At 36.1% G+C, this 26,359-nt stretch overlaps 1 protein-coding gene across 5 annotated transcripts in view; it reads right to left on the bottom strand.

Moving 5' to 3' along the window:
* INTS6 (integrator complex subunit 6) overlaps positions 1-26,359 on the bottom strand; it is a 110,646-nt gene that overhangs the window by 45,179 nt on the left and 39,108 nt on the right. For 4 of the 5 annotated variants that reach the window (XR_004429054.1, XM_033177652.1, XM_033177651.1 and 1 more), the window contains 2 exons: positions 7,104-7,287; positions 1,291-1,416 (listed from right to left, as the gene is read on the bottom strand). The exons of the other annotated variant lie outside the window; for it this stretch is intronic. Coding sequence is in view for 3 of the 4 variants with exons in the window: in XM_033177652.1 (XP_033033543.1) it covers positions 1,291-1,416; positions 7,104-7,287 (310 nt within the window). In the remaining variant the exon portion in view is untranslated. The remainder of the gene's footprint in view (positions 1-1,290; positions 1,417-7,103; positions 7,288-26,359) is intronic. 5 annotated transcript variants of the gene reach the window in all.

Below are 26,359 nucleotides of genomic sequence, written 5' to 3'. Positions count from 1 at the left end.
AGACCAAAGCACCTACCTTTAATCTAAAATAACTTCAGCAAAATACCAACTATCTTCAACAATTCAGTGAACATTTACTAGCACCAAACTCTAAACAAAGCATTAAAATAATTTAAAAATAAATACATTGTAACAATTCAATTAAATTTTTTTTTTAAGTTTGGTTTTGTTAAAGACATGACACAACTTATTGTTATCACCCATTCCTTCCCTATGGTACTCTCTCAGTGCCCCCATTCTTTCATTCATCTCTATGATCTTTCTCTTTTCCCAGGTACCTACTTTAATGGACCACCTCTGCCAATTATCATTAAATGACTCTCTAAATCTTTGTGTGTGTGTGTGCGTGTGTGTGTGTGTGTGTGTGTTCTGAGATGGAGTTTCGCTCTTATTGCCCAGGCTGGAGTGCAATGGTGCCATCTTCGCTCACCGCAACCTCGGCCTCCCGGCCTCCGCCTCCCGAGTTCAAGCAATTCTTCTGCCTCAGCCTCCCGAATAGCTGGGATTACAGGCATGCGCCACCACGCCTCGCCTGGCTAATTTTGTATTTTTAGTAGACACGAGGTGTCTCCATGTTGGTCAGGCTGGTCTCAAACTCCAAACCTCAGGTGATCCACCCGCCTTGGCCTCACAAAGTGCTGGGATTAGAGGTGTGAGCCACCATGCCCAGCCATGACTCCCTAAATCTTGAAATAGGTAACATACAATGCAGAGGGTCTCAGCTATAAACCATCCATTGGTTGTACTATAACTCCTTATATCTACTGGCTATTGGAAATAGTTCATGATATAGAAGCTAAGAAAAAGCCAAGTGGGACTCAGCTAGAGTTACAAGAATCAAGCTTAATAAAGCCTGGTTCCTCATTTTTGACCCACATACACCATTTAGTTTCAATCAGTTTGATCCTTGGTCCAAAAGTAGCTAAGGAGTTAAACATCTAGGATTGAACACTTTGGGAATTAAACGGCATAGGAGAAGCATATATATGTTGACAGGCAATTGTACACTACTACAAAGAAACTATAAATTTGCTTATCTATAAATACTTTAAAAGGCTTTTGACTCATCGAAATGTCAGGCAATAAACAATCATTAATACAAAAAGGTGATGCTACTAGACCACCATTAGTTTACCTTGACTTTCCTATTTAATCTTCGCTCTTTACCAACAGCCTGTCTTAATAATTTGGTCTTGCCAATCTTAAGGTCAAATCACAGTAAGTTTCCAATTCTAGTTGAATAAACAATAAAGCAAGTTTTGAATGTCTAAAAGAAAAGTACAGTAATACCTTCTACGGGGGAAGGATCTGGTCCTGCTTTTTCAAAGTTTATTACCACCCCACTTTGTACTTTCTGCACCAAGGACTCCAGACACTGATTAAGCATTCTTGGAGAACACACAGAATACGAACGGCCTGAGATTTAAAAGAAAAAAAAGAAGAAGAAGAAGAATATAGTAAACTAGTTAGTTGCAAGAATTCCTATCTTTAGCAAGGAAAAAACAACTGTGGGGTTTCTGACAGTACTAATTAACAAAAGTTCAATGGTAGAAGTTGACTAATTTCATTATCTTATGAAAGTGCACAAAAAATCCTTATTTCCAATCAACCAACAATCCCATTTTGTGAGACTATGTATTTTCTTCTAATTATAGGCATTTGGAACATAGAATTCTTGGTCTGAACAACACACAATGAAAACAAGTCACATATTTTATGTTTTTAAAAACACATACAAAAAACACATTATCTCCAATTGTTATGCAATATAATTTATCTTTAACACATATACACACACACATCTAGTAACTGTCTCCCCAAAATCTTATTCCTGCTTAACAAAAGTATTATCACTAAGATTTACTGTGCACATAGTAGATATGTAATAACTACTTAATTAGTTCATTGGCAGTTTTTAAGTATTTTAAATATTTGCGTTTTAATATACAGATAGTAGCGTGTGCTTTTCTGATTTTCACTTAGCTTACATACTTGGGAATTACCTGTCTTACGTGAATTCCCCTTTTGCACATTTTAACCTATACTACTTTTGGTTCAGAAGCATTAAATACTAGTGATTTTTTTAAAAGATATGAGTGAAAAGATCTTTGAAAGAGGAATTTTCAACAAAAATATCTAGACCTTAGCTATACAATACTTTATATACTAGACACATGTAGCTATTGAGAACTTGAAATATAGCTAGTCTGAATTGAAATGTATAGTAAGTGTAAAATATACACCTGATTTTGTTGACTTAGTATAAAAAAAAATCTCAGTAATTTTAAAATATCAATCGCATACTGAAGTAATATTATAGATATATTGATTTAAGTAAAATATATTATTACAATTAATTTCATGTATTTTTAATTTTTAAAGTGGCTAGTATGAAATTTTTAATTACATATGAAACTTGAATCAGATTTCTATTATACAGTTCTGATTCAGACCAACACTAAAAACCTAAAAACCTTGACAGCTAAAACTCAATCTTTGGCCAAATATTTTGCAGTATTATTTGTAATAAGCTCAATATGAAGCCCTACTCTTTTACACATTCAACCAATTATTTCAGAACACAAGCTACATCATTACATTTGACACATCAAATTACTCACGTCAACTTATATTTAAGGTGATTTGTTAAAGGCTACTCAGAAAAGAGAACATTATAGACAATGGTGATTCAAATCCTCAAAGTCAGCTTTACTTAGAAAAAATAAGTATCATATGACAACTTAACTGTATAAAATAATGATGATTGTAACCTTAACAAATATATACCAATTACTGATATCTATGTGCCTGGCACTGTTCCAATCATTTTATGATATTAATTTCTTTAATCCTAGCAACAATTGTATGGGTTATTTTCCCCATTTTACAAATAAGAAAACTAAAGCACAGAGAGGTTAACTAACTTTTCCAAGTTAGCATAATGATACAGCTACAATTCAAAACCTTACAGGGTATCAGAAACTATTCTGGATATCCTTTGTCCCTTGGAAATCCTCTGTTAATTTGAAATTGTACTTAAAATAGAGCATTTATATGAAGTCATACTTATTGGAAAGAATTGGTAAATTTAAATCTTTTTTCTAAGTCAATTTAAGTATATACAAAAAGCAATCCATAAAAAGGTTAACCATCTTTACATGCAAAATATTAGAAGTTTACATAAAGGCTGAGTATCTTGTTTCATGAAATTTAAACATATTCCTAAGATGTCATTAAAAAGCAAAAGTATATAAACAATGACAATTATCTCTGCTCTCCTAAGTTGTGTCATCAATTATTAAGAAAACATAAGCAAATCAATCTTAATGTGAAATAAAATTACTAATCAGTACATTTTACAAAAATTGGAGAAAAAGAATAAAATGAGTCATTTGGCAAATTAAAATCTATTAATTATTTTAAAAGTTAAAGAGAAATAGCAAATTTTGCTTTCTTTACAAAGTGAGCCTATATCCTACGTAATGTTCCTCATGCAACTTATTGTCTATGTCAAAACTTACTCTTTGGAATATACGACACTTTGTGCTAACGCATAAAGTTTCTAGGATCGCTACTTGTATTTGTGAAAAAAGTTATATTAGCACACACCTTCAAGTCAAGAAGCTGTCTCACTTTGGGTTATGTGGAGTCCACAAAAAAGTCAAACTAAATATAGTGAGTCTAAAGGTACTATTAGCATCTTTGTCAAATAGAGAAGAAGCAAATGAATATTTCTAAGTTGGTCAATAGTCCTTACAGAGGCTAAGAAAATTAAATGTATTTAATCTAGAAATATCTATAATTTTTATAAAATACTTTAAAAATTCTTGATATACTCAACAACATGTCTATTACACATTTTAAAATTTATTATCGTCCTTGCACCTCCCCCAAACCTGCTTCTCCCTAGTGTACCATCTCAGTCCTTGGCACAGCCATCCATCTCTAGTGGTTCAGACCAACTGAATCATCTGGGAACCATCCTTGATTGCTTCTTCCCTGATTGTCCTCATCTTTGGTTCTCTTTTACGTTAGGCCACCTCTCACCACCTCCAAAGCTAGAACAAAGTACTACTACTAGTCTTCCTGCTTTCATTCTTGCCACTCTATATTCTCATCTAACAGGTGAAGTGATATTTCAGAAATAGAAATCAGATGTCACCGCCTATAAAAAGCCTTCAAAAGGCTTCCCATCATACTTGGAAAATAAAAAAAACATTTATTGTAGCCTAAAGAGCCATTCAATATTTGGCCCCTGCCTACCTCTCTAAACCTAGCTTCTATTCCTCCCTATGTAAGCTCCAGCCATGCCAGCCTTCCTGTCGCTTCCAAAAATACAGAGAGCATGTCCCTTTCCTTGCCATTTCCCTCGCCTAGACATATGTGTAATTAACTCCATTATTCAGGTCTCTGCTCAAATGTTACCTCCTCAGAAAAAACCTTAGAATATTCCTTCTCTGCCTCAAGTTAGTCTCTATTCCCTTACTCTGTTCTGTCTTCAAAGTAGGTAGCACCCTACTATGTACTACAATACTAGTAGGTAGTACTACTACAAAATATCATTTATTTATTTTACATGATTATTATCTGTCACTCAGTACAAAGATGTAAGTTTTCTATTGTTCCTGCTGTACTCCGAACACCTAGTAACAGTTATTTGGCATAGAGTTACCTTTACCTGGTATCAAAAGAAAAATGCTTACAATGACTATAATTATGTAATTAAAAAAATACATAGAAAGAAATATATTATTATTTTGGCAATACAGGTGAATTTTTTCCCATATTTCCTTAGTGAACATGAATTACTCTATAATGGGAAAAATAAATGTACACAAATATACACATGAACAACCACTTAAAAAAAATTTTTTTTTTTTTTTGAGACAGAGTCTGGCTCTGTCAGCCAGGCTGGAGTGCAGTGGTACAATCTCGACTCACTGCAACTTCCACCTCCCAGGCTCGAGCAATTGTCCTGCCTCAGCCACCCAAAAAGCTGGGATTACAGGCATGCGCCACCATGCCCAGCTAATTTTTGTATTTTACTAGAGATGGGGTTTCACCATGTTGGCCAGGCTGGTCTCAAACTCCTGACCTCAGCTAATCCGCCTGCGTTGGCCTCCCAAAGTGTTGGGATTACAGGCGTGAGCCACCGCGCCCAGCCAACCTCAAGTTTTAAAAATGCACAGGAATTGTTAGCAGTGACTACATATTTAGATAGTGCAATACCAGTGGGTATTATCTTTTTTGTTCTTGCTACTTTTCTGGTGTTCCCCAAAACGTTCTTTAGTGAACATCCTTTAAAAAAGAAAGAAAACACATTATTCAGAGATATGAAAAGGTGAGTGATATTTGAGCGGCTTACCTTATTGCTAGTAAGAGCATGAAAAGGGGCAAATAAACTATCACATCAGGAAGGATTTAGAATGTATATTTAGATAAGACTTCCTAATTTCTTGTCTAAGATTTCTGCATCATTGAAAGATATCACCAAGGATGACTTTGGAACTTCTCCTCTAGAGATGTTCCTTTGAAAGAATAAGCATAGTAGCTTTAATATATTACTGCCTAAAGGCAAGGATATAACTGCTACATGATGTCTCATGGTTCTTTTCAGACTCTTTGATTATACCACTCACTTCACTTCACACTGAATATTCCTGATCCTAGTGACAAAGTTATATAGTACATTTAAGTCCCAAGAGTTCATCGTAATTCTAAGTTCAAATTAAGTAATTCACAGTAAGGAATTTCCAATGTGAGAATGTTATAGCCTCCAAGCCTTTCAGAATCTGTTAAGTAAAATCCCCAGTTAAAAAAAAATTTTTTTTTTAATCAGAATTTTTAACAAGGGTGCCAGTTCAAAGCTGGAAACTGAAATTTCATGAATATAAATGTGCACCCTGCCACAGAAAAAAATACAACTGTCACCAAAAAATATTATCTATGTAAAGAGAACTGTTAGTTAATTTTCAAATTTAGATGACAGGTTGTCCCTTAAAAAAAATTACATATATGCCCTTTTTGCCCTTTGTTAATTAAATTGTGAAGGCATTACAAAAGTTCACAAAAAGCATTTCTATAAAATGAAAGCATTTAATGACATGAATAACAGTTTTCTAACTTATCTATTTCACACACCTGTGTAAGGTTAATCCCTTTTTGTCTGTGAATTTTGCAGATTTCCAAAACCCATAGAATTTTAGAAAAAATGCACCTAAAATATTAATTAGAACTTATATTTTCTCTTATGTAGCTGGCTATGATGAATCTCATTAACGCACCAACTGTGTCTGCAGACTATGTCACAGGCCCTTATCGTAAGTAAAACAGTGGAATGCTAGACTTGCACGTTTTAATATCAAATACAGAATTTGATATTAAAATTACTTTAATAAAATTTTCAGGTGAGAACTGAAATGCTCCATTAAAGCAAAAATGCCATGTCTGTCTTCCTGACTACTGAAAGCCAAAAGCATGGAACAACACTTAGTACACAGTAGGCACGCAATACATACCTATATGAAATTAATCCACGTGTCAGCCAATTCTACATTAAATGAGTTCTGAGTTGATTACACACGTATTTCACAATTTCCCTTGCTGTTCACTTAGCATAGTACCTATCTAATCTGATGTATAAGTGAAACAGAAGCTGGATAAGACCTCACTATCTGTTTCCTTTAATCTATCAATCTCTTTGCCTCTGGGAAAAATTGCACTTAACCAAGCATATCCCATCAAATATACAGAGATGATTCTCAAAACATTTTTTGCAAAAAATAATGCTATGGTACTTCTAAATCATTGGCAATCTTTCTAGATAAGAAAATTAGTTTAACAGCTTCAAATACTAGCATTTTCTATACAAGTAGAAAAAATATTACCATTCCTTGTCATATCCAATAGTAACCACATTCTATTAAAATGAAGATCATAGACCATTATCAATAAATGTACTGTTAAAACCATATATGCCTATTAATTCCTAATATTAACTTGTTAAATAAAAACAAACATGGATGTTTGTTTTTGTACACTTTTAAAACATTCAGATAAAATCTGCTTTAAGTTACCGAATTACTGCCAGCAAAAAAACTTACCACCTGTCACTTCACACATTGGTGTGATTGCAGAGTCATCTAAAGGCACACCTGTCAACTGTTCTGATTCTACTGACATGGTGCCAGGCAACCGCAGCACTAATGCAAAGAGTCTCTGATCCCAACGAAAAGGTTCCTTGGTCAATTCACTTCCAGGCAAAGGAGAATTAAGAGGTAAATGAAGCTGAAAGTAGGGGGGAAAAAACAGTAATAAGAATTCCACAGGCTATTTTTTCAAAAAGCCTACTTTAACTACACTTATGTTAAAACTCCATCAACTCTCCTATCATTTGAAAAACAAGCTCAAATATAAAAGCTTATTCAGACATAGCTAAAACAGCACATGATACTGTTAATTTTCTGTAGAATGAAAAATATCTGTATTGTTGGAATGAATTTCAGATTTAGACTCAGTTAATTACTGGGTGCTGAATTGCTTCCAAATAAATCATTCCAATTATTCATTAAGACAACCCTGTGATAGATATATCATTATTCTTTTCTTTTTTCTTTTTTTTTTTTTTTAGGTGGAGTCTCACTCTATTTCCCAGGCTGGAGTGCAGAGGCACGATCTTGGCTCACTGCAATCTCTGCCTCCCGGGTTCAAGCGATTCTCCTGCCTCAGCCTCCCGAGTAGCTGGGATTGCAGGTACGCACCACCTCGCCCAGCTAGTTTTTGTATTTGTAGTAGAGACAGAGTTTTGCCATGTTGGCCAGGCTGGTCTCAAACTCCTGATCTCAGGTGACCCACACCTCGGCCTCTCAAAGTGCTGGGATTACAGGCGTGAGCCACCGTGTCCAGTCTTATTATTTTCTAAATATATAAAAAAAATAGACCTCAAAAACATAATTTGGCCTCCTGTGTCCAGAGTTAGTACTTTTTTATTACACCACAGCAATCTCAAACATCTTCACAGCTCTTAACATTTTAAAATATGCTTCACTTTATACAAGACAAACAATCTTAAAGCATTTGTAGAAGAGTAAACTTTGTCACTCTAATTACATTTTAAATGTAGTGATTCTTACCACATCTGAGTAAATGTAGAGAGGTTTGGGGGGTTTTGTATGTTGCATGTTTTATTAATAATAGATGTTTCTTCCCTTAGACTTGCTAAGTTAGAATCTTTTCTGAGATTCTTCAGCATCTTATAAAGTTTTAAATGACTATAACGGGCCCTTCTATACCAACAGAGTAACAGTGTACAAACAGAATCCACATATTCATCTCAGTATCACTCAATGAGGATGACCAGACACTATGTTTCTCATGATAATGATGCAATACCACAACATCAACTATAAAGGATTCTTACTCAAAAAGAGGAAGAAAGAAAAGATTCAACCTGAATTGAATCAAGCCTTCAGTTCTACCAGTTTGCAGGGAATAGTGGGGATATAGGATCAAGTTAAACACCAGCACAAGGGAGCAATCAGTCAAATCCAGAATGTACAACATTATACAGGACAAATGACCTGGTTTCTCCAATAAATTAGTGGCATAAAAAAGCAAGGGAAGGGAATCTGAGGAGTTAAAACTGTTACAAAAGAGGCAAAAGCAAAGATTTTTGAGACAATCAGGAAATTTCAAAATTACATTACTGGAATTGCTAATAATCTTTTAAGTGTGATAATGGTACTTAAGTATATGGTGCTTAGGAAAACAAAACTCCTTACCACTTACAGATTTTTTAAAAATAAAGTCAAAACTCAGTTTAGGGCTTTTTTCTACAAATACTGGAGTATATTTTCATACAGAAAATGCTTTAAAATGATCACTTCTAAATTGTCATTTTTTATACTAATTTCTTCACAAGCAAGACCTAATTGTATTGTGTACAGCCTTTCTAAATCTCACATAGAGAAGACTTCCAAACTTGATGGGGGTTGAAGTCATTCTACACTAAAATAGACTCAAGTTTCTTCATTGACTTACATCAAACCATTAAAAAAAGAAATCCAATTCTATTCTAGGAAGAGTTTTCCTAGTGAAGCTATGTTTTACTGGCACCTCTCTTCAAAAGATTCATGCCATGAGAATATGCTGTAAGACTCCTTCATCAAGATCAGCCAAGATTTTGTGACTCTGGACAAAAGTCATGAGCGCTTTCTCTGGCACGTAAGGCAGAAGGCAGAAGCAACAGAGAAGGAATGCTGAAGAAATCTGGGCCAGGATATTCTCGAAGAAGGTTTCCTAGCCTCACAGGCTCTGTGACAGTTGTAAACAGCTCAGGAACTCCAGGCCCTTACTGCTATTACCACATCCTGACAGAAGATAAATAAGCAAGCACTATTTACATCATCTCCTATTACCCCAGACCAACCAACCACCTTTAAAGTATTTGGGAAACACAGCTACCAAGTGCTTGGTCATTTTCTCTCTAATATCACAGAAATGTCAAAGTACCAGTGGTACTAGGTGAAGTTTCAACTGTTAATGCAGTTGCTTTGCAGAATAATGGATATATGGAACTGTCTTGAGAATCTGGGGGAAAACAGGGACTGCATGGACCACACACACACACACACACACACACACACACACACACACAAACTAACCATGTAATGATAAGCATCTGCAACACAGACAATATAAAATGAAATAAATTGCCTTTGGCTGTACAATGCTGAATCTAGACTGAATTTCAAATATACTTTAAAAAACCAGCAAGCGTCACAAGCATATTCTAAGCATTTTACACATAGCTGTATCAATTTTATAAACTTTAGGCAAATTTTTATTTTTCTATTGCTTCTCATTTCTCCCTCCCCCAATCACCACCAACCTCTCAAAAAGAAAAAAGGGGGAAAATCCACTGTAGTTTAAATGAATTAATAGAATAAAGAGTAATGGCAGGCAAACAGAAATAGGAAAAAGATTAAAATCTGAAGGAAAAATCTCAGGAGGATTGACTTACTCCAGGTTTAAAGTTTACAGGTGAAATTCCAGTAATGTCTTAAAAATCAAAGGGGGTGGGGAGGTCCTTCCTGAATATATGGACTTTAAGAATCAAGGAAAATTGCGCATAAATGAAGAAAAATATAAAGTTAGTCACTAGAAAAATATGCAATAAAAATATACAATTCCCAAAAGCAAAAAATGGGCAATAGATAAGGATACCTAAAAGTAAATCCATATGACCTATAAACATGTAGAAAGATGATCAAATACACTAGTTAACAGATAACACGAATTAAAATATTGATGAGATACCATTTCACACCCAATAAGATTAGCAAAAATTTTTTAAGTTTGACAATACCAAGTGATGACAAGAATATAAAGCAATAGGAACTCTCCAACACTTCTGGTGAGCCTATAATTATATTACTGTTTGGAGAACAATTTGATAGTATCTGATAAAGCTAAACATGAGCATACCCTAAAACCCAACAATGCCACCTCCTAGAAGAACTCTTATATATTTGTATAAGATGTTTAAAAAAAAAAAAAAAAAAAAGCAATTGACTACAGCATTATTTGAAACAGAGGAAAACTAGAAACAATTTAGAAATCCAATAAGGGAATCAATAAATAAGCTGCAGTCTGTTCACACACATTTGAAATGAATACACTAGAACTCCTAACATCCAACATGGATAGATCTCAAAACAATGTGTTTTGGGTAATGTAGCATACATACATATAAGAACATATATCCAGAAAGCACAGCTTAACAAATTTTCACAAGTTGAATGCCTTTGTGTAACTAAAATTTGTATCAAGAAAGGTAACTTTACTAACTTATGCTTCTCTCCAACTGAGTTGTTTTGCCTGATTATGAAAATGGAGTATTGTCTCTTTGGTTTATGGCTTCTTTCATCATTGTAAAGGTAAGAATCACCTATACTGCTACACAGAATGGTAGATCGTTCATTCCTATTGCCAAATTGTTTATCTGTGTACCATAATTTATTTATTTTTATTTTTCAGAGACAAGTTCTTGTTCTATCACCCAGGCTGGAATGCAGTCACATGGTCATAGTTCACAGCACCCTCGAACTCCTAGACTCAAGAGATCTTCCTGCCTCAGCCTCCCAAGTAGGTAGGACTACAGCACGTGCCACCACACTCAGCTCACTTTTTAATATTTTGTAGAGAAGGGATCTCACCAGGCTGGTCTCAAACTCCATAACTATCCTTTTAAATTGTTTGGGTATATTATGAATAGTGTAACTATGAAATTATAGTACATGTCTTTGTGGAAAATATATGTATGCATTTCTGTTGAGTATATACCTAGTTGTGGAATTGCTGGATATGAATATGTTTACTTTCATCAGATACTGCCAGTTTTCCAAAGTGGTTATACCAATTTATACTCCTACTAGCAATGTATGACAGAACCAGTTGCTCTGTGTCTCCTTCATCAATACTTAGGTTAGGCTGTCTTTTCCATGTTAGCCATTTTGGGGTATGTGTATGTAGTGGAGTTTTAATTTTCCTGATGTTTATGGAAGTGGAATACCTTTCCATATGCTTATTGGTTATTCCAACGTGCTCTTTTATGAAGTGACTATTAAAGTCTTCTGCTTATTATTTTTAATTGGGTTGTATAGCTTTCTCTTATTGATTTGGAGGATTGTTATCTATTCCAGATGTCTTTTATTGCAGGGATCCCCAAGTCTGTGGCCTGTTAGGAATGGGAGGAATGGGGCCGCACAGCAGGAGGTGAGCCGTGGGCAAGCAAGCATTACCGCCTGAGCTCCACCTCCTGTCAGATCAGCAGTGGAATTACCGATTCTCATAGGAGCATGAACCCTATTGTGAACTGCACATGCAAGGAATCTAGGTTGTGTGCTCCTTATATGAGAATCTAGAGCCTGATAATCTGAGGTGGAACAGTTTCATTCCAAAACCATACCTACCTATGTCCATGGAAGAACTGACTTCCAGGAAACCAGTCCCTGGTGCCAAAAAGGTTGGGGACCACTGCTTTATTTGATACATTACAGTATTGCAAGTATCTTCTATTCTGTTACCTCTTCCATTATTTTAGTGGTATCTTTTGATAAATGGAATTTATCTTATTTTTTCCTTTCACAGTTAGTGCTTTTTGTCTCCTCACAGATAATGAAGACGCTCTCCCATGTTTTCTTCTAAAAGCTTATTATTTTCCCACTTAAAATCAAACCTGAAATACATCTGAAATTGAGTTTGGAGTATGGTCCAAAATAGGGGCAAAGACACATTTTTTCCCCAACTGGATATTCAATTGATATAGGCCATCCCTTCTATGCTGCACAAGAATGTTACCTCTTTCTTCTATCGGGTGACTGTACACGTGGTAGTCTATTTCTGTGTCAAAAACAGTATTACATGGAAGGAAAAAAAGTGCAAAATGGCGCACAGAATAGCATCTCTACACATTGTTAAAAGTAATGTTTAGAATAGTTTTACATATGTGTAGTAAAAGTAAGAAAACGTGGACTAAATGACTACAAATCAAATATGCAATTGTTGATTACGGGAAGGGAAAGAGGGAGGAAAGTGACACTGAGTAGGGCAACAAGGGAGACTACACACTATCAATCTGCAATGTTCTGTTTCATTTATTAAATTTTTTAAAATCCAAAACAAAAAAGAATAAGGCAAATATGGCAGAAACTTTTATATTCCTTATTCTTATCCAAAGTACTGAAACATATTAATATGAAGATAATTGTCAAAAGTCAGTAGTAGTTATCTATACCTCTTTTACAAAATGTCATTACTTTACACAAATCCAAAGACAAGAAAACTTCCTATATGCCTCAACTAAACAAGAGAAAGGTAAAATACAGTAATTACTAACTCCAAAGCTCAGACATTTGTAAGGATCCCTAACAAAGAGTTATTCTTGATCAGCCATTAAAATACATTGCAAGAAGGTAGACTACTTCCTGAAAACTATACATGCATTCACTCATCATTTTTTATGTACCTACCAAATATTAGGCATGTTTAGGCTCTGAGGATTTAAAGATAAATAATAAAATACACCCAGTACTTTAAGAGTTCTAAACAGAAGGATCATGTTCCTGAAGGAATCTGTTTCAGAGCTGTATTTAAAGATAAGCCAACACACAGAAAGAAGAAAACTGAGAATCACAGTACTAGCTAACAAGATATTTAATAGGATTTTTATTTCTGAACACTGAATGGGATTAAGAGTTTCATAAGAGCTGTTTTCTGAGATTTACTCCCAAGAAACTCTAGTAGGAGTATTCAAATGGAAGTGTCTGAACTAATGATGCTTTAAAAAACCTAGCTATTAATAACAATAATACTTTATAGTGTTTACTATTAGATGCCACAAGTTATTCTAAGCCCTTTATATATAGTAACCCATTTAACCCACAAAACAAACATATGAGATAGGCACTATTATAATCCTCATTTACAAACGACAAACAGAGAGCTTCAGGACTTGTCAGAAGGTACACAGTAAGTGGTGAGGAGACAGAATTCAAACCCAAGTAAGTCTGGCTCTTAAACACTGTGCTCTTAAACACTGTTATTATACTGCCTAACCAGGAGTGGAAATACAATCTGCATTTTAAAAAAAATCAAATGTTGAATTATTAATATAAAAAACTAATTATATTCAATGAAAAAAGAAAATCTTAAATATAAAATAACTACTTTTAGAAAAAAATTTAAATTAATTTCTGTATTAATCTAGTGATTTTAAGTCCCTAATTAATACATCTTATAAACACTGTAGGTTACTTTTATAATGCATAGTCCTATGCTTTTTCCCTAGTTACTCTTGATACAAAGGAGTGGTAATGTATTTTTCTCCCTCTTGCGTTTCCCTTCCATTTCTTAAAACACGGGCAATGACAATAAACAATAGCTAGCATATTCTGAACACTTATTATGTGCCAAGCACCACGCCATGAGCTTTACATACAATATTTACAACAAGCAAATGGGGTAGATACATTATCCCCTTTTCAGAGATGAACTGTAATATAAGATTGTATGTTAGGAGACATCTGTTTGGAGAATACACTCAAGTAGCCCATGATACATCATCAACTCTAGAACATCTAGGGAGGGAGGGCTGCAATTTTAAGAACTGAATAAACCATGTGTGATTCAATAATATAGTAATTTTCCCATAACCATGATATTGTGAGCCTTTATTAGAATCTTATAAAATTATACTGGGCAAAGTTTCAGTCTAATGGACTAATAAGCAGAGAAAATTATTGTTTATATTCAGTTTATTTTTTGCTTGAATACAAGTGAGGTTTTCCATATTGTTATTTTAAATGATTAATTTTAGTAATATTGCCAACTCAAATATCTTATGTCAACATCTTGGTAGCCAACAGAAAAGGAAATGCAACTTCAATTTAAATTTGGGAAGACTGTCCTATTTCTCCTAGTTTCCCTTGGAGACCTTACTGCCCCTTCACCTTTGAGTCCTTCCTCAACTTCTTACCAAAAGAAAAGGAATAAAACCTACTTCTCCATTGGTCTGAAAAACAAATGGCAGATTTGGCAGGTGACAGTTATCACCAGGTATGCTCAAATTTTATGTACTTACAAAAGTGCAATTTCCTTTTTGATTGTTTTATATTTGATTATGGTACAGACCCTAATTATCTGTGACTTTGCTAAAATTACACTGAAGCGCAACTTAAATTTTAATTATTTAGTTATTCATGGAGCACTGACCATAAACATAGCACGATTTCAGGACTTAATGTAGATAAATTATGCCCAATAAACAAGATTTGAGACTACATTTTAGCTAGCTCACTGTAAGAAAAGCGATTATAAAACCTCAGATAACCAAAATTCTCATACATTATTACTTATTTTTTAAACTGTAGAATGTAAAAAATAGAAACCAACAAACAGTAAAAAAAAGATAAAAGAAGTTTATTTTTAAAACATCTTCAATTCAGTAATCTAAACAGATGTCTCCTAGCATACAACCTAATTGGCTGGATGAGGATCAAACCTGAACCCACCATGAGTCAGGACTAATCTGTACCAACACAAGATTTCTCCTTAGCTGGGCACAAGATTTCCCCTTAGCTGGGATTACACCTGTAATCCCAGCACTTTGGGAGACCAAGGTCACGGATGACGAGATCAGCAGATCGAGACCATCCTGGCTAACACAGTGAAACCCCATCTCTACTAAAAATACAAAAAATTATCCGGGCGTGGTGGCACGTGCCTGTAGACCCAGCTACTCGGGAGGCTGGGGCAGGAGAATCGCTTGAACCCGGGAGGTGGAGGTTGCAGTGAGCCCAGATCGCACCACTGCACTCCAGCCTGAAGGACAGAATGAAACTCCATCTCAAAAAGAAAAGAAAAGAAAAAGATTTCCCCTTTCTTGAACTTGGAAGTTCTGCCAACTGGTTCTATTACCAAAGTAATTCAAATGATATGTACTGTCATAATCACGCTTCCCACTTAAGTTTTAATTACCTATTTACTTCGCAGCCTATCCCACCAGTTTGGAAAAGGAAAAGGAGAAGGATCTGATACTTTTGTTTCCCCCACAGCATTTGTCATATGAAATAATAAATGAGGTTCCACTCATGCAGTCAAAGTAAAAGAGATGCAAAGCTGGAGTTATAATCAGATCACAAGCACCTCTCGGTGTCCTGCCAATAAAAATTGTGCTCCTGGCCAAATATGGTGGTTCACACCTGTCATCCTAGCACTTTGGGAGGCTGAGGCGTGGAGGACTGCATGAGGGCAGGAGTTCAAGACCAGCCTGGGCAACATAGTGAGACCCTATCTCTACAAATACACACACATGCACACACACACACGGACAACCCAGGTGTGGTGATGCACACCTGTAGTCCCAGCTACTTGGGAGGCTGCAGCAGGAGGACAGCTTGAGCCCAGGAGGTTGAGGTTGCAGTGAGTCATGACAGCACCACTGCACTCCTGCCTGAATGACATAGGGAGACTCCATCTCAAAACAAACAAGCAAAAACTAAACAAAAAAACAAAAAACAAAAACAAAAAAAACCTGTGCTCCCTCCACCCCAACACACATACACATACACACATAGATACCAAGCTTCTATGCTAATGTAAGTCCTAAGTCACAGAACCAGTCTTATCTCCAAGAGCTGGAGTCTTATTCTTTCCGTGTGTGTAACCAGTTCATCTCTATGGCCTTTGTATGTGCCCATACATAGAGAATACAAACACATGAGCTACAAAGCCTACCTGACACCTTGAGCAAGGGGTGGAAAAACATATTCCATAAGCTCGCACCATAACAAACACTCTATCCAGCTCAATATATAAGATGCATACTGAGAATTTACATATGTACATACTTCCACTGAAAACATAACCTCATATATTCATTCTGGCTTTATTAAGAGATATAAAAAACCTTACCATATATTATTTCTTGTAATTTTTTACTTCATATACCAAATCATAACTTTTCTTTATAGTTTACTGCAGTGACCTAGTACCAATGAACTCAGCACAGTATCAAAGAAATAATTAGGTCATCATAAATGCATACATTTTATTGTTAACATGTGGGGCCTTTTAAAAAAAAGTAAGAATGGGGATCAGAAATCAAGCTATAACTCATGAGTTATTTAATGAAAGGCAACACATTAGACATTGTAATTTTCTACTTTCAAGACATGTAAGTAAACAACTATGTGTTATGATATGTACAACAATAAAAATATGCATAAAGTACAAAAGAATAAATGATCAGGGGATAAACCAGGGAAGACTTCTCAGAGGAAGTAGCACCTGAGCAAGTGTGAAGAATAATAAGTTTACTGAGAACTTCATGCAAGTTAGGGAGCAGTGAAGAGTGAATATCATGATCAAACACACAGGAGACAAGAAATAATAATAATAAATATTGGGTTGAAAACTAAATTAAACTTCAGAACTGGCGGAGAATAAACTACAAAGGAGGAGAGAAAGATTTTTAAGAAAGACTTTAATCCTCTAAGGACGGGTTGGATTTTAATATAGAGAGATAGAGAAATAACGTCCAGGGAGAAGGAGTACATGAGGAAAGAAAGAGAAAGTGTTCAGGAAATTAGTAGCCCAGGTGAGGTCAAACTTAAAGAAAATGCAGAGGAATAATTAGGAAATTTTCTTCATTCCCCAGTCCTCTCACTCAATGTATCTGTCTTTTGGAGTTATACTTAGCCTATCAATTATTGGATTTCCCTACTGTTAATTTTTTTTTTCACAAACAACTCTCACACTAGACTTATCAATGGGTTTTGTCTTGTTTTGGCTTGGTTACTCTGGTAGATGGCATAGTACTCCGACGTACTCAAAGGTATTCAGAGTCTAAGTCTTACTAGGCCTAGCAGCTTTATTTCCACTTCCATGGAAGCTGGCTACCATGTTTAAAGGCTTGAATTATGCTACTAAATGATGGAGACAGAAGCCACATGGATGAGAAGCAAGGTCCCCCGGAAAACAGGCAGCACCAAAGCCCCAGACATATAATTAAGACCATCTTGTATGTTCCAGTACTGGATAAGTCTGGGGCTTATGTAACCAGCTAACAAATTCGTAAGAAATAATAAACTGTTGTTTTAAGTCACTGAGTTTTGGGATGGTTTGTTACACAGCAGCAGATCTCTCCTTGAGTCATTAAATCTATTGGACATTTTCAAATCTGGCTTCCAAGCAGCACTCAAAACTACTTCCCAGCCTTTTGAAAGGAATCTTCCTTTGGCTTTCATGCTGAAATATTTTCATGGTTTTCCTTCTCTCCTCTGGCTGCTCCTCCCTTCCATCCTCACCCCTAACCTAGACACAACCTCCAATACCTAAGTAGTAAGTGCTGCAAATCCTCAAGAATCAGTCTTAGGTCTTGCCCAATGTATAGTCTCAACCGTCAACCCTACTACTGTCAGCTTCAATTTCTATCAATAATCAAATAATAATAGTAATAACTGTGTATGTTGAGCCTCTCTCTCTCTTTTGAGCACCAAATATTCTGCCTTGTGACACACCCTCCCAAATGGCTCAAAGGGTGTGTCAAACTAAACATGTTCAAAACTGAACTTAAGATTTTCCTCTACCCAAAATGGTCCTCTTCCAATATTCCCTAACTCAGTAAAATGGCATCATTATTTATCCAATTTTGCAGGACGCCATCTCCTCCCTGTTTCTTACATCTCCAACTGTATTATATGTCAGCAGGTTTTACTGATTTAACCTCCTAAATATCTCTTGAAACTGAAACTCTTCTACCATCACCAACCTCCTTGACCAAGCTATTGTCAAGACTAAACAACAATGCTCCAACAACCACTTTTATCTCCCTCTCCTCCACCCCATCTCTAAATAAAACCCTTGGATGGCTTCTTATTGCTTTTATATTAATAATATTCCTCAGTATGGCCTGGAAGCCCCTTGTATGGTCAAGTCCAACCTTCTTTTCCATCTTTTACTACGATCCCTCTTCTTTTATGCTCTAAGCCAAGCATGTCCAACCCGTGGTCCACAGGCTGCACGTAGCCCAGGACGCCTTTGAAAGCAGCCCAATACAAATTTTTAAACTTTCTTAAAACATTATGAGATTGTGTGTGTGTGTGTGTGGTGTGTGTGTGTGTGTGTGTGTGTTTAGCTTATCAGCTATCATTAGTGTTAGTGTATTTTATGTGTGGCCCAAGACAATTGTTCTTCCTTCCAAAGTGCCCCAGGGAAGCCAAAAGATTGGACACCCCTGTGTCTAAGCCACATTAGCCTTCTTTCAGTTTTTCATTCTCAAAATATACTCCCTTAACAAAAAAAAAAAAAAAAAAAAGGCGTTTGGACATGCTATTCCCTCTGTCTGGTATAATCCTCTTTTCTATTTTTTGAGTAACAAATCCTACTCTCTTCAGATCTTGGCCCTCCAATAACCTCCTTGACCATATCTAATTCATTATAAGCTCTCATAGCACATATTCCTCCCTCTTGTAGAATGTATGATGACTGAAAGTTTACTTTCATCTATGTGGTATTTTTATTAATGTTTGCCTTCTCCAGACCCATGGGGCAGGGCTCCTTTTTGTTTTTGCTCACCGTTTTATCCTCAGAACCTAGCATCCTGTCTGGTTCATAGAAGAAACTAATAAATATGGCTGAATGAATAAAAGGATGGATGAATAAATAATGTGACTGGCTAAGTTGTGAAGGGCAATGAGCAACCTAGTGGACAATGGAAAGCAATGCAACATTTTGAACAGTAGAGTGGTATACCACTTCATACACTGAAGTGGTATGCTTTAAAATAATTTTGCAACATACAGGACAGACTGAAAGCAGCCAAGATAAGCTAGAAAGCTAATGCAATAATTTAAAAAAGCACTAGGATGATTGATAACAAAAATAATAGGAATGAAAGAAACAGACTCATAAAAGCAAAAATCCAGGGACTGATACCAAAGACAAATACAGAGGAAAAAATACAGAATATGGTATGTCCTAATGTTCTGTCTACCTCAACTATTATAGTATTAACATGTTCAAAATAACAAGGTACTATAATAAAGTATGATTTTAAAAAAAGGCTACAAAACTAAGTTCCAAATAGATACATACACACACCATAAGAGTGTTTCTGTACGGTATGGCCAGGCACAGTGGTTCATGCCTAAATCCCAGCACTTTGGGACTTGAGGCCAGGAGTTTCAGACCAGTCTGACCAACATAGCAAAACCTCATCTGTACTAAAAATATAAAAAGTAGCCGGGCATGGTGGCACACGCCTGTAATCCCAGCTACTCGGGAGGCTGACGCTGGACAATCACTTGAACACAGGAGGCAGAGGTTGCAGTGAGCCGAGATCGTGCCACTGCACTCCAGCCTGGGCAACAGAGGGAGACTCGGTCTCAAAAGAAAAAAAGAAGTACAATAACATTATCAATGCTAAAGTGTAGCTATATATAATTGTTAAATAATAGCCCAGATTATTCCGAATCTACCATAAAACATTTAGACTAGAATAACCTATTGAGGTGGGGTTTTTTTGAGATGGAGTTTCGCTCTTGTTGCCCAGGCTGGAGTGCAGTGGTGCGATCTTGGCTCACTGCAACCTCTGCCTCTTGGGTTCAAGTGATTCTCCTGCCTCAGCCTCCCTAGTAGCTGGGATTACAGGCACCTGCCACCATGCCCAGCTAACTTTTTGTATTTTAAGTAGAGACAGGGTTTCACTATGTTGGCCAGGCTGGTCTTGAACTCCTGACCTCAGGTGATCCACCCTCCCTGGTGTCCCAAAGTGCTGGGATTACAGGCAAGAGCCACTGTGCCCCGTCATTGAGTTTTATTAATAAGTCAGAAGGTTCATTTAAAGCACATTGGCAAGGAATCTTAAAAATTATAAAGGAAAAGCTTTGAATCATTTCAGAGCCATTATTTTTCCAGGTAACTGAGAGCACTTAATGCTTCAAGCACAAAAACATCAACAGAACTTTCTGTAATATGTTATATATGTCCCTATTTATGAAACTAGGTTGTATCAAAAAATAATAATCTCTTTCTTGATAACTCAAAGAAGTAGGGAGACAGAAAAAAACTTAAAGATCTCTTGACCACACCAAATACTGCCCATAATCACACAAGTTAAGAGATTGGTAATTCATCATTTACTGAATGCTTATAATGTGACAAGGTTTCAATGAGTTACCTTGCTTTCATCATCTTATTTAATCCTCCAACAAACCTATAACCTATAACTTAAATTCTAAGGTGTATCATCAATTTAATATATTTCTTTACTTCCCCAAATTTAACATTAAATGTGCATAAAAATTTTTTCCAACAATAGCATAAAATGATCTAGGCAGCGGCATATCCCTTTCTTCTTCCATATCATAGCTTCATAGCATTTGAGTATCACAGAGTTTCGAGTCTCAGCCTTCCGCAGACTGAGTCTACTAATTAAATTCCTTTTGGCCCTTAGAAGTTAAGCAGAGCATCAGGGTCAAATTTTATAATGTGTGCTTAATGATCTTGACCTTTTTAGCACCTTTAGTTTGAAAAGTATAATTTCAACCGGGTACAGTGGCTCACGCCTATAATCACAGCACTTTGGGAGGCTGAGTTGGGCAGATAGCTTGAGGTCTGGAGTTCAAGACCAGCCTGGCCAACACGGTGAAAACCTGTCTCTACTAAAAATACAAAAATTAGCCAGGCATGGTGGCACATGCCTGTAGTCCCAGCTATTTGGGAGGCCAAGGCTTGACACCAGGAGGTTTCACCAAGTTGTAGTGAGCCAAGATCATACCATTGCCCTTCAGCCTGGGTGACAGAGCGAGAATCCGTCTCAAATAATAGTAATAATAGTATAACTTCAAGGTATACTAAAGACTCTGAGTATTTCATTTGCACTTTCTATTAGAATACTTTATATTCTTATTTCAATTACAAACTATCAGCCAATATAACACTTATCTTTTAAATGTTGGTTTTGGAGAGATATTTGATTCCTCAAGTAACAGTTTTTCACAGTCAGTGAAACAGTTATAATACCATCTCATAGCTTTGATAGCTTTATCTGTTTTCTCAGAAATTTGGCAAAGTCAACTGCCTTTATTTGTGCTGTCTGACATAGGTTAGGTAATTTATTATTGGTATTGTATTTGTTACAATGCTAATTCATCATAGGTAGTATTTTTTTTTTAATTTTAAGGAACAATTAGTGCTCCTTAAAATTAAATGTTAATGTTAACAAATTAATGTTAAGCTTCTGGATTTCAAGAACAAGACGACAATGTCCATTCTCACTACTTCCACCAGTACTTAATTTAAGCAAGAAAAAGAAATAAAAGGCAGACAGATTTGGAAAGGAAGAAGTGTAACTGTCTATATTCAGTCAAGATGATTTTGTATGTAAAAAGCTTCAAGGAATCTAGAAAAGCTACCAGATAACAAGAAAATTTAGAAAGGTCACAGGATACCAGGTAAAGATGCAAAAAAACCCAACTGTTTATGTACTAACAACAAATAATCAGAAGTTGAAAGTAAAAAGACCAATTAATAATAACATCAAAATAGGCCGAGTGCAGGGGCTCATGCCTGTAATCCCAGCACTTTGGGAGGCCAAGACGGGCGGATCACAAGGTCAGTTGATCGAGACCATCACGGCTAACATGTTGAAACCCCGTCTCTACTAAAAATACAAAAAAAATTAGCCGGGTGTGCTGGCGGGCGCCTGTAGTCCCAGCTATTCAGGAGGCTGAGGCAGGAGAATGGCGTGAACCCGGGAGGCAGAGTTTGCAGTGGGCCGAGATCGTGCCACTGCACTCCAGCTTGGGCAAAAGAGCGAGACTTTGTCTCAAATAATAATAATAATAATAATAACATCAAAATATATAAAATACCTAACATATGTATAAACTCCCATCTGAAAACTACAAATATTGCTGAGAAAATCAAACACTTAAATCTGAAAAACATGCCGTACTCATGGATCAGAATAGCCAATAAGGTAAAAAGTATCAATTTTCCCTCAAACTGATTTGTAGATTCAATGTAATTCTAATCAAAATTGCAGTAGGCTTTCTTATAAAATAATAAGCCTGATTCTAAATTTACATGTAAACTCAAAGGACCTAGAACAAACAAGGCAATCTGGATAAAAACAAAGTTGGAGACTTGACTAAATGATTTCAAGACTCGTTATAAAACCACAGTAGTTGAGACCATGTTGTATTGCCAAAGACACAGGTATCAACAAAACAGAATAGAAAGTCCAAAAACAGCCACACAAAAACATAGCCAATCGACTCAAAAAAGATGCTTCAGCAATGAGGAAAGGATAATCTCTCCAATAAAAATGCTGATACAATTAATTATCCATATGTCAAAAATAAACCTCAACACTTTCCTCCCATCATACACTGAAAATTCTAAATGAACTATTACCCTCAAAGTAAGGGCACAAACTATAAAACTCCTTGGAGAAAATACAGGAGAAAATCCGTAGTATCTTAGACTAGGAAAAGATTTCTTAAATAAGACACAGAAAACACAAACTAAAAGGAAAAAATAAATTTAAAACTTTACTCTTCAAAAGACACTCTAAAATATAAAAAGGCAGCTAGAGACTGGGAAAAAAATATTTGAAAACCATATATCTAATAAAGAACTTGTATCCTACCCAGAATATGTAAAAAATTCTTGTAACTCAATAACAAGAAGACAGACTACCCAATAAAAAACAGCCAAGAGGTCAGGATGCTCACTTCACCAAAGAGATACAGATAGAAAATAAGCACATGGGGCTGGGCACCGTGACTCACACCGGTAATCCCAGCACTTTGGGAGGCTGAGGTGGGTGGATCATCTGAGGTCAGGAGTTTGAGACCAGCCTGGCCAACATGGTGAAACCCTGTCTCTACTAAAAATACAAAAATTAGAGGGGTGTGGTGGCAGGTGCCCGTAATCCTAGCTACTTGGGAGGCTGAGGCACAAGAATCACTTGAACCTGGGAAGTGGAGGTTGTAGTGAGCCGAGATCGTGCCACTGCACTCCAGCCTGGGTGACAGAGTCAGACTTTGTCTCATAAATAAATAAATAAGCAAGCACATGGGCCAGGTGCAGTGGCTCATGCCTGTAATCCCAGCACTTTGAGAGACCGAGAAGGGTGGATCACCTGAGGTCAGGAGTTCAAGGCCAACCTGGTGAAACCTGTCTCTACTAAAAATACACAAATTAGCTAGGCATGGTGGCGGGCACCTGTAACCCCAGCTACTAGGGAGGCTGAGACAGGAGAATCACTTGAACCTGGGAGGCGTGGTGAGCTGAGATTGCGCACTCCAGCCTGGGTGGCAGAGTGAGACTCCGTCTCAAAAAAAAAAAAAAAAAAAAAGGAAGAAAAAACACATGAAAAGATTTTCAATATATTTAGTCACTTGGGAAATGCAAACTAAAACCAAAAAGATAATAAAACTTTAAAAACTGAAAAAACTCAAGTGTTGGAAAGATGTAGAGTAACTAGGACTGTCATACATTCCTGGTGGGAATACAAAATAGTACACACACTTTGGTAAACAATTTGCAGTTTCTTATAAAGCTAGATATACACTTATCATATGACCCACCAATTATGCTCGTAAGTATATACCCAAGAGAAATAAAACACAGGTCTATAAAAAGACTTGTATACCAATGTTCACAGTAGCTTATTCGTAATGGTCAAAAAACCCAAATGTTTGCTCTGGTGAATGGATAAGCAACCTGTTGCACAGCCATACAATGGAATATGGCTCAGCAATAAAAAGAAACAATCTACTGACATATGCAACAAGAACGAATCTCAAGAGCATTACGCTAAGTGAAAGAAGTCAGCCACATATTATACAGGGTATAGTCTTTTACAGTGTATAATTGTGTCCACTGTATAATTCCAAATTCTAGAGAAGATAAAACTATAGTAACAGAAAGTGGGTCAGTTGTCAAGGCTGACAGGAACTACAAAGGGGCATGAGAAAATTTCTTTGGAGTAACATGTATTTTATATTATTATTGTAGTATTAAATATATGACTTACGTTTGTCAGAATTCATGAAGTTTTACACTTGAAATTGCTATGTTTTGTTAGATATAAATTATACCTCAACAAAGGGGACAATAACACAACAAAAATAAGCATATGCAAAATTTAAGTGTCATGTATTTCGTAGCCAAACAAGAAAAGGCTCTAGAATACAAATGCCATTTGACTTAGGATCTAGTGTCTTATACTGTACCATGTTGACCCCTTTCTCAGAATACTTCCCTAAAGATCCAGGTGAGAATTCTCATTTTGAATCTTTCCACGGGGACACAAAAGATGCATGCGCAGAGGTGCTGAGGCTCACAAGCGCACAGGTGAGCTCTCTCTCTCCCATGGGAGTACTACAGGTAATTCTTGGGAGAATAATCTGTATGTGCAGCTCTCTCCCTCTTAAGGCAACATAACAAAATGGAAACACCAAAGTGGTTTCATTATAAGGGATACCTGAAGTATTTTAAACTCTTGTTAACAATAAATTACTTGGCACACATTTCATAACACACCAGTATATCCACATTGTGGCTGAGAACCTGATCCAAACAGACTGGAACACCAGCAAATTCATTCGTTTACTCTTTCAATAAAAACTGATAAAGAACTAATGCTATTAAGTGTGTAAAATTCTCCAGAGTAATTAAAGTTATTGACTTGGAAGAAACTAGATCAACTAGTAGGAAACCCTCAGTAGGTAACAATGAAATAAATGCAGAATTATTTATGTGTATAATCAAATGCAAATTTTTATGATATTTATAAATGCTTCAAAATTTTATTCAGGGTCTGAACATCAACTGTGTGACTATTATGTGGCAGGCACTGGAGGTATAATGGTAATCAAAAAGAAAGGATAATCCTTCCTTGTCATTGTGGGGCATAAAGGCAGTCAGACAGTAAGCAAATAAGCACACACACTACTACTTCATTACACGCTATGATAAATACTATCAGAAGAAAGATTGTTTTTTTAAAAGGGTCAAAATAGAATCCTATGCACCAGCCTTGACAAACGCAGATCATAGCCTCCGCTGGGTCCCTTACCTGGATATTTCTTCTCACTAAACCTCCACAGCTCATTTAAAACAATCTTCCCTGATGGCACAAGTGTCTCTGTCTTCTCTAACCCCGGTAAGAAGAATTAGGGGTCTCTCCTTTTTGTATTGTGATAGAGAATAATAAAATCAGTAAAAATTTCTGAGCACTTATCTCATTTAATCATATGACAACCACGAGATGTAGTTATTATCCCCATTGTAAAGATGAGAAAACTGCAATTCAACATGAGCAAAAAAAATGATACCTCTAATAAGTTGCAGAACCAGGAATCAAACTTTGGTCTTTATGACAGAAACACACTCTTACGTGTTTCTTTATGACAGAAAAACATTTTAAATACCTACCTTAAAAGTGAAATGCAAATAGTAGTATGGATTCATGACCTAACCTATTTTCTCTTTCAGAAAAACATATTTCCTAGCTCTGTACCGAAAAAGCCTGAAAATGATGATGAACTCAATGGCAATGCAACCTTTTCTAAAACCCATGCTATGGTCTCCATATACCATGTCCTAATACATGGAACCTGACCTGATTTCAGGTCTGAAGCAAAAATGTACAAGATAAGCTTAGAACAAGTAGTTACACTTGAAAGCAAAGAAGCTTTCAAGCTTACTTTCTTTACCACCCCTGTAATTTCTGATAACTGACCCTCCATTTCTAGTCTCTCCTTCTTCCTTCTACTACTTTAAC

This window comes from Trachypithecus francoisi, unplaced genomic scaffold (assembly GCF_009764315.1).
Source record: "Trachypithecus francoisi isolate TF-2019V2 unplaced genomic scaffold, Tfra_2.0 Lachesis_group18, whole genome shotgun sequence".
Taxonomy (NCBI): domain Eukaryota; kingdom Metazoa; phylum Chordata; class Mammalia; order Primates; family Cercopithecidae; genus Trachypithecus; species Trachypithecus francoisi.
The sequence above is the reverse complement of the archived record's forward strand: the minus strand, read 5'-3'. Positions and strand labels throughout refer to the sequence as shown.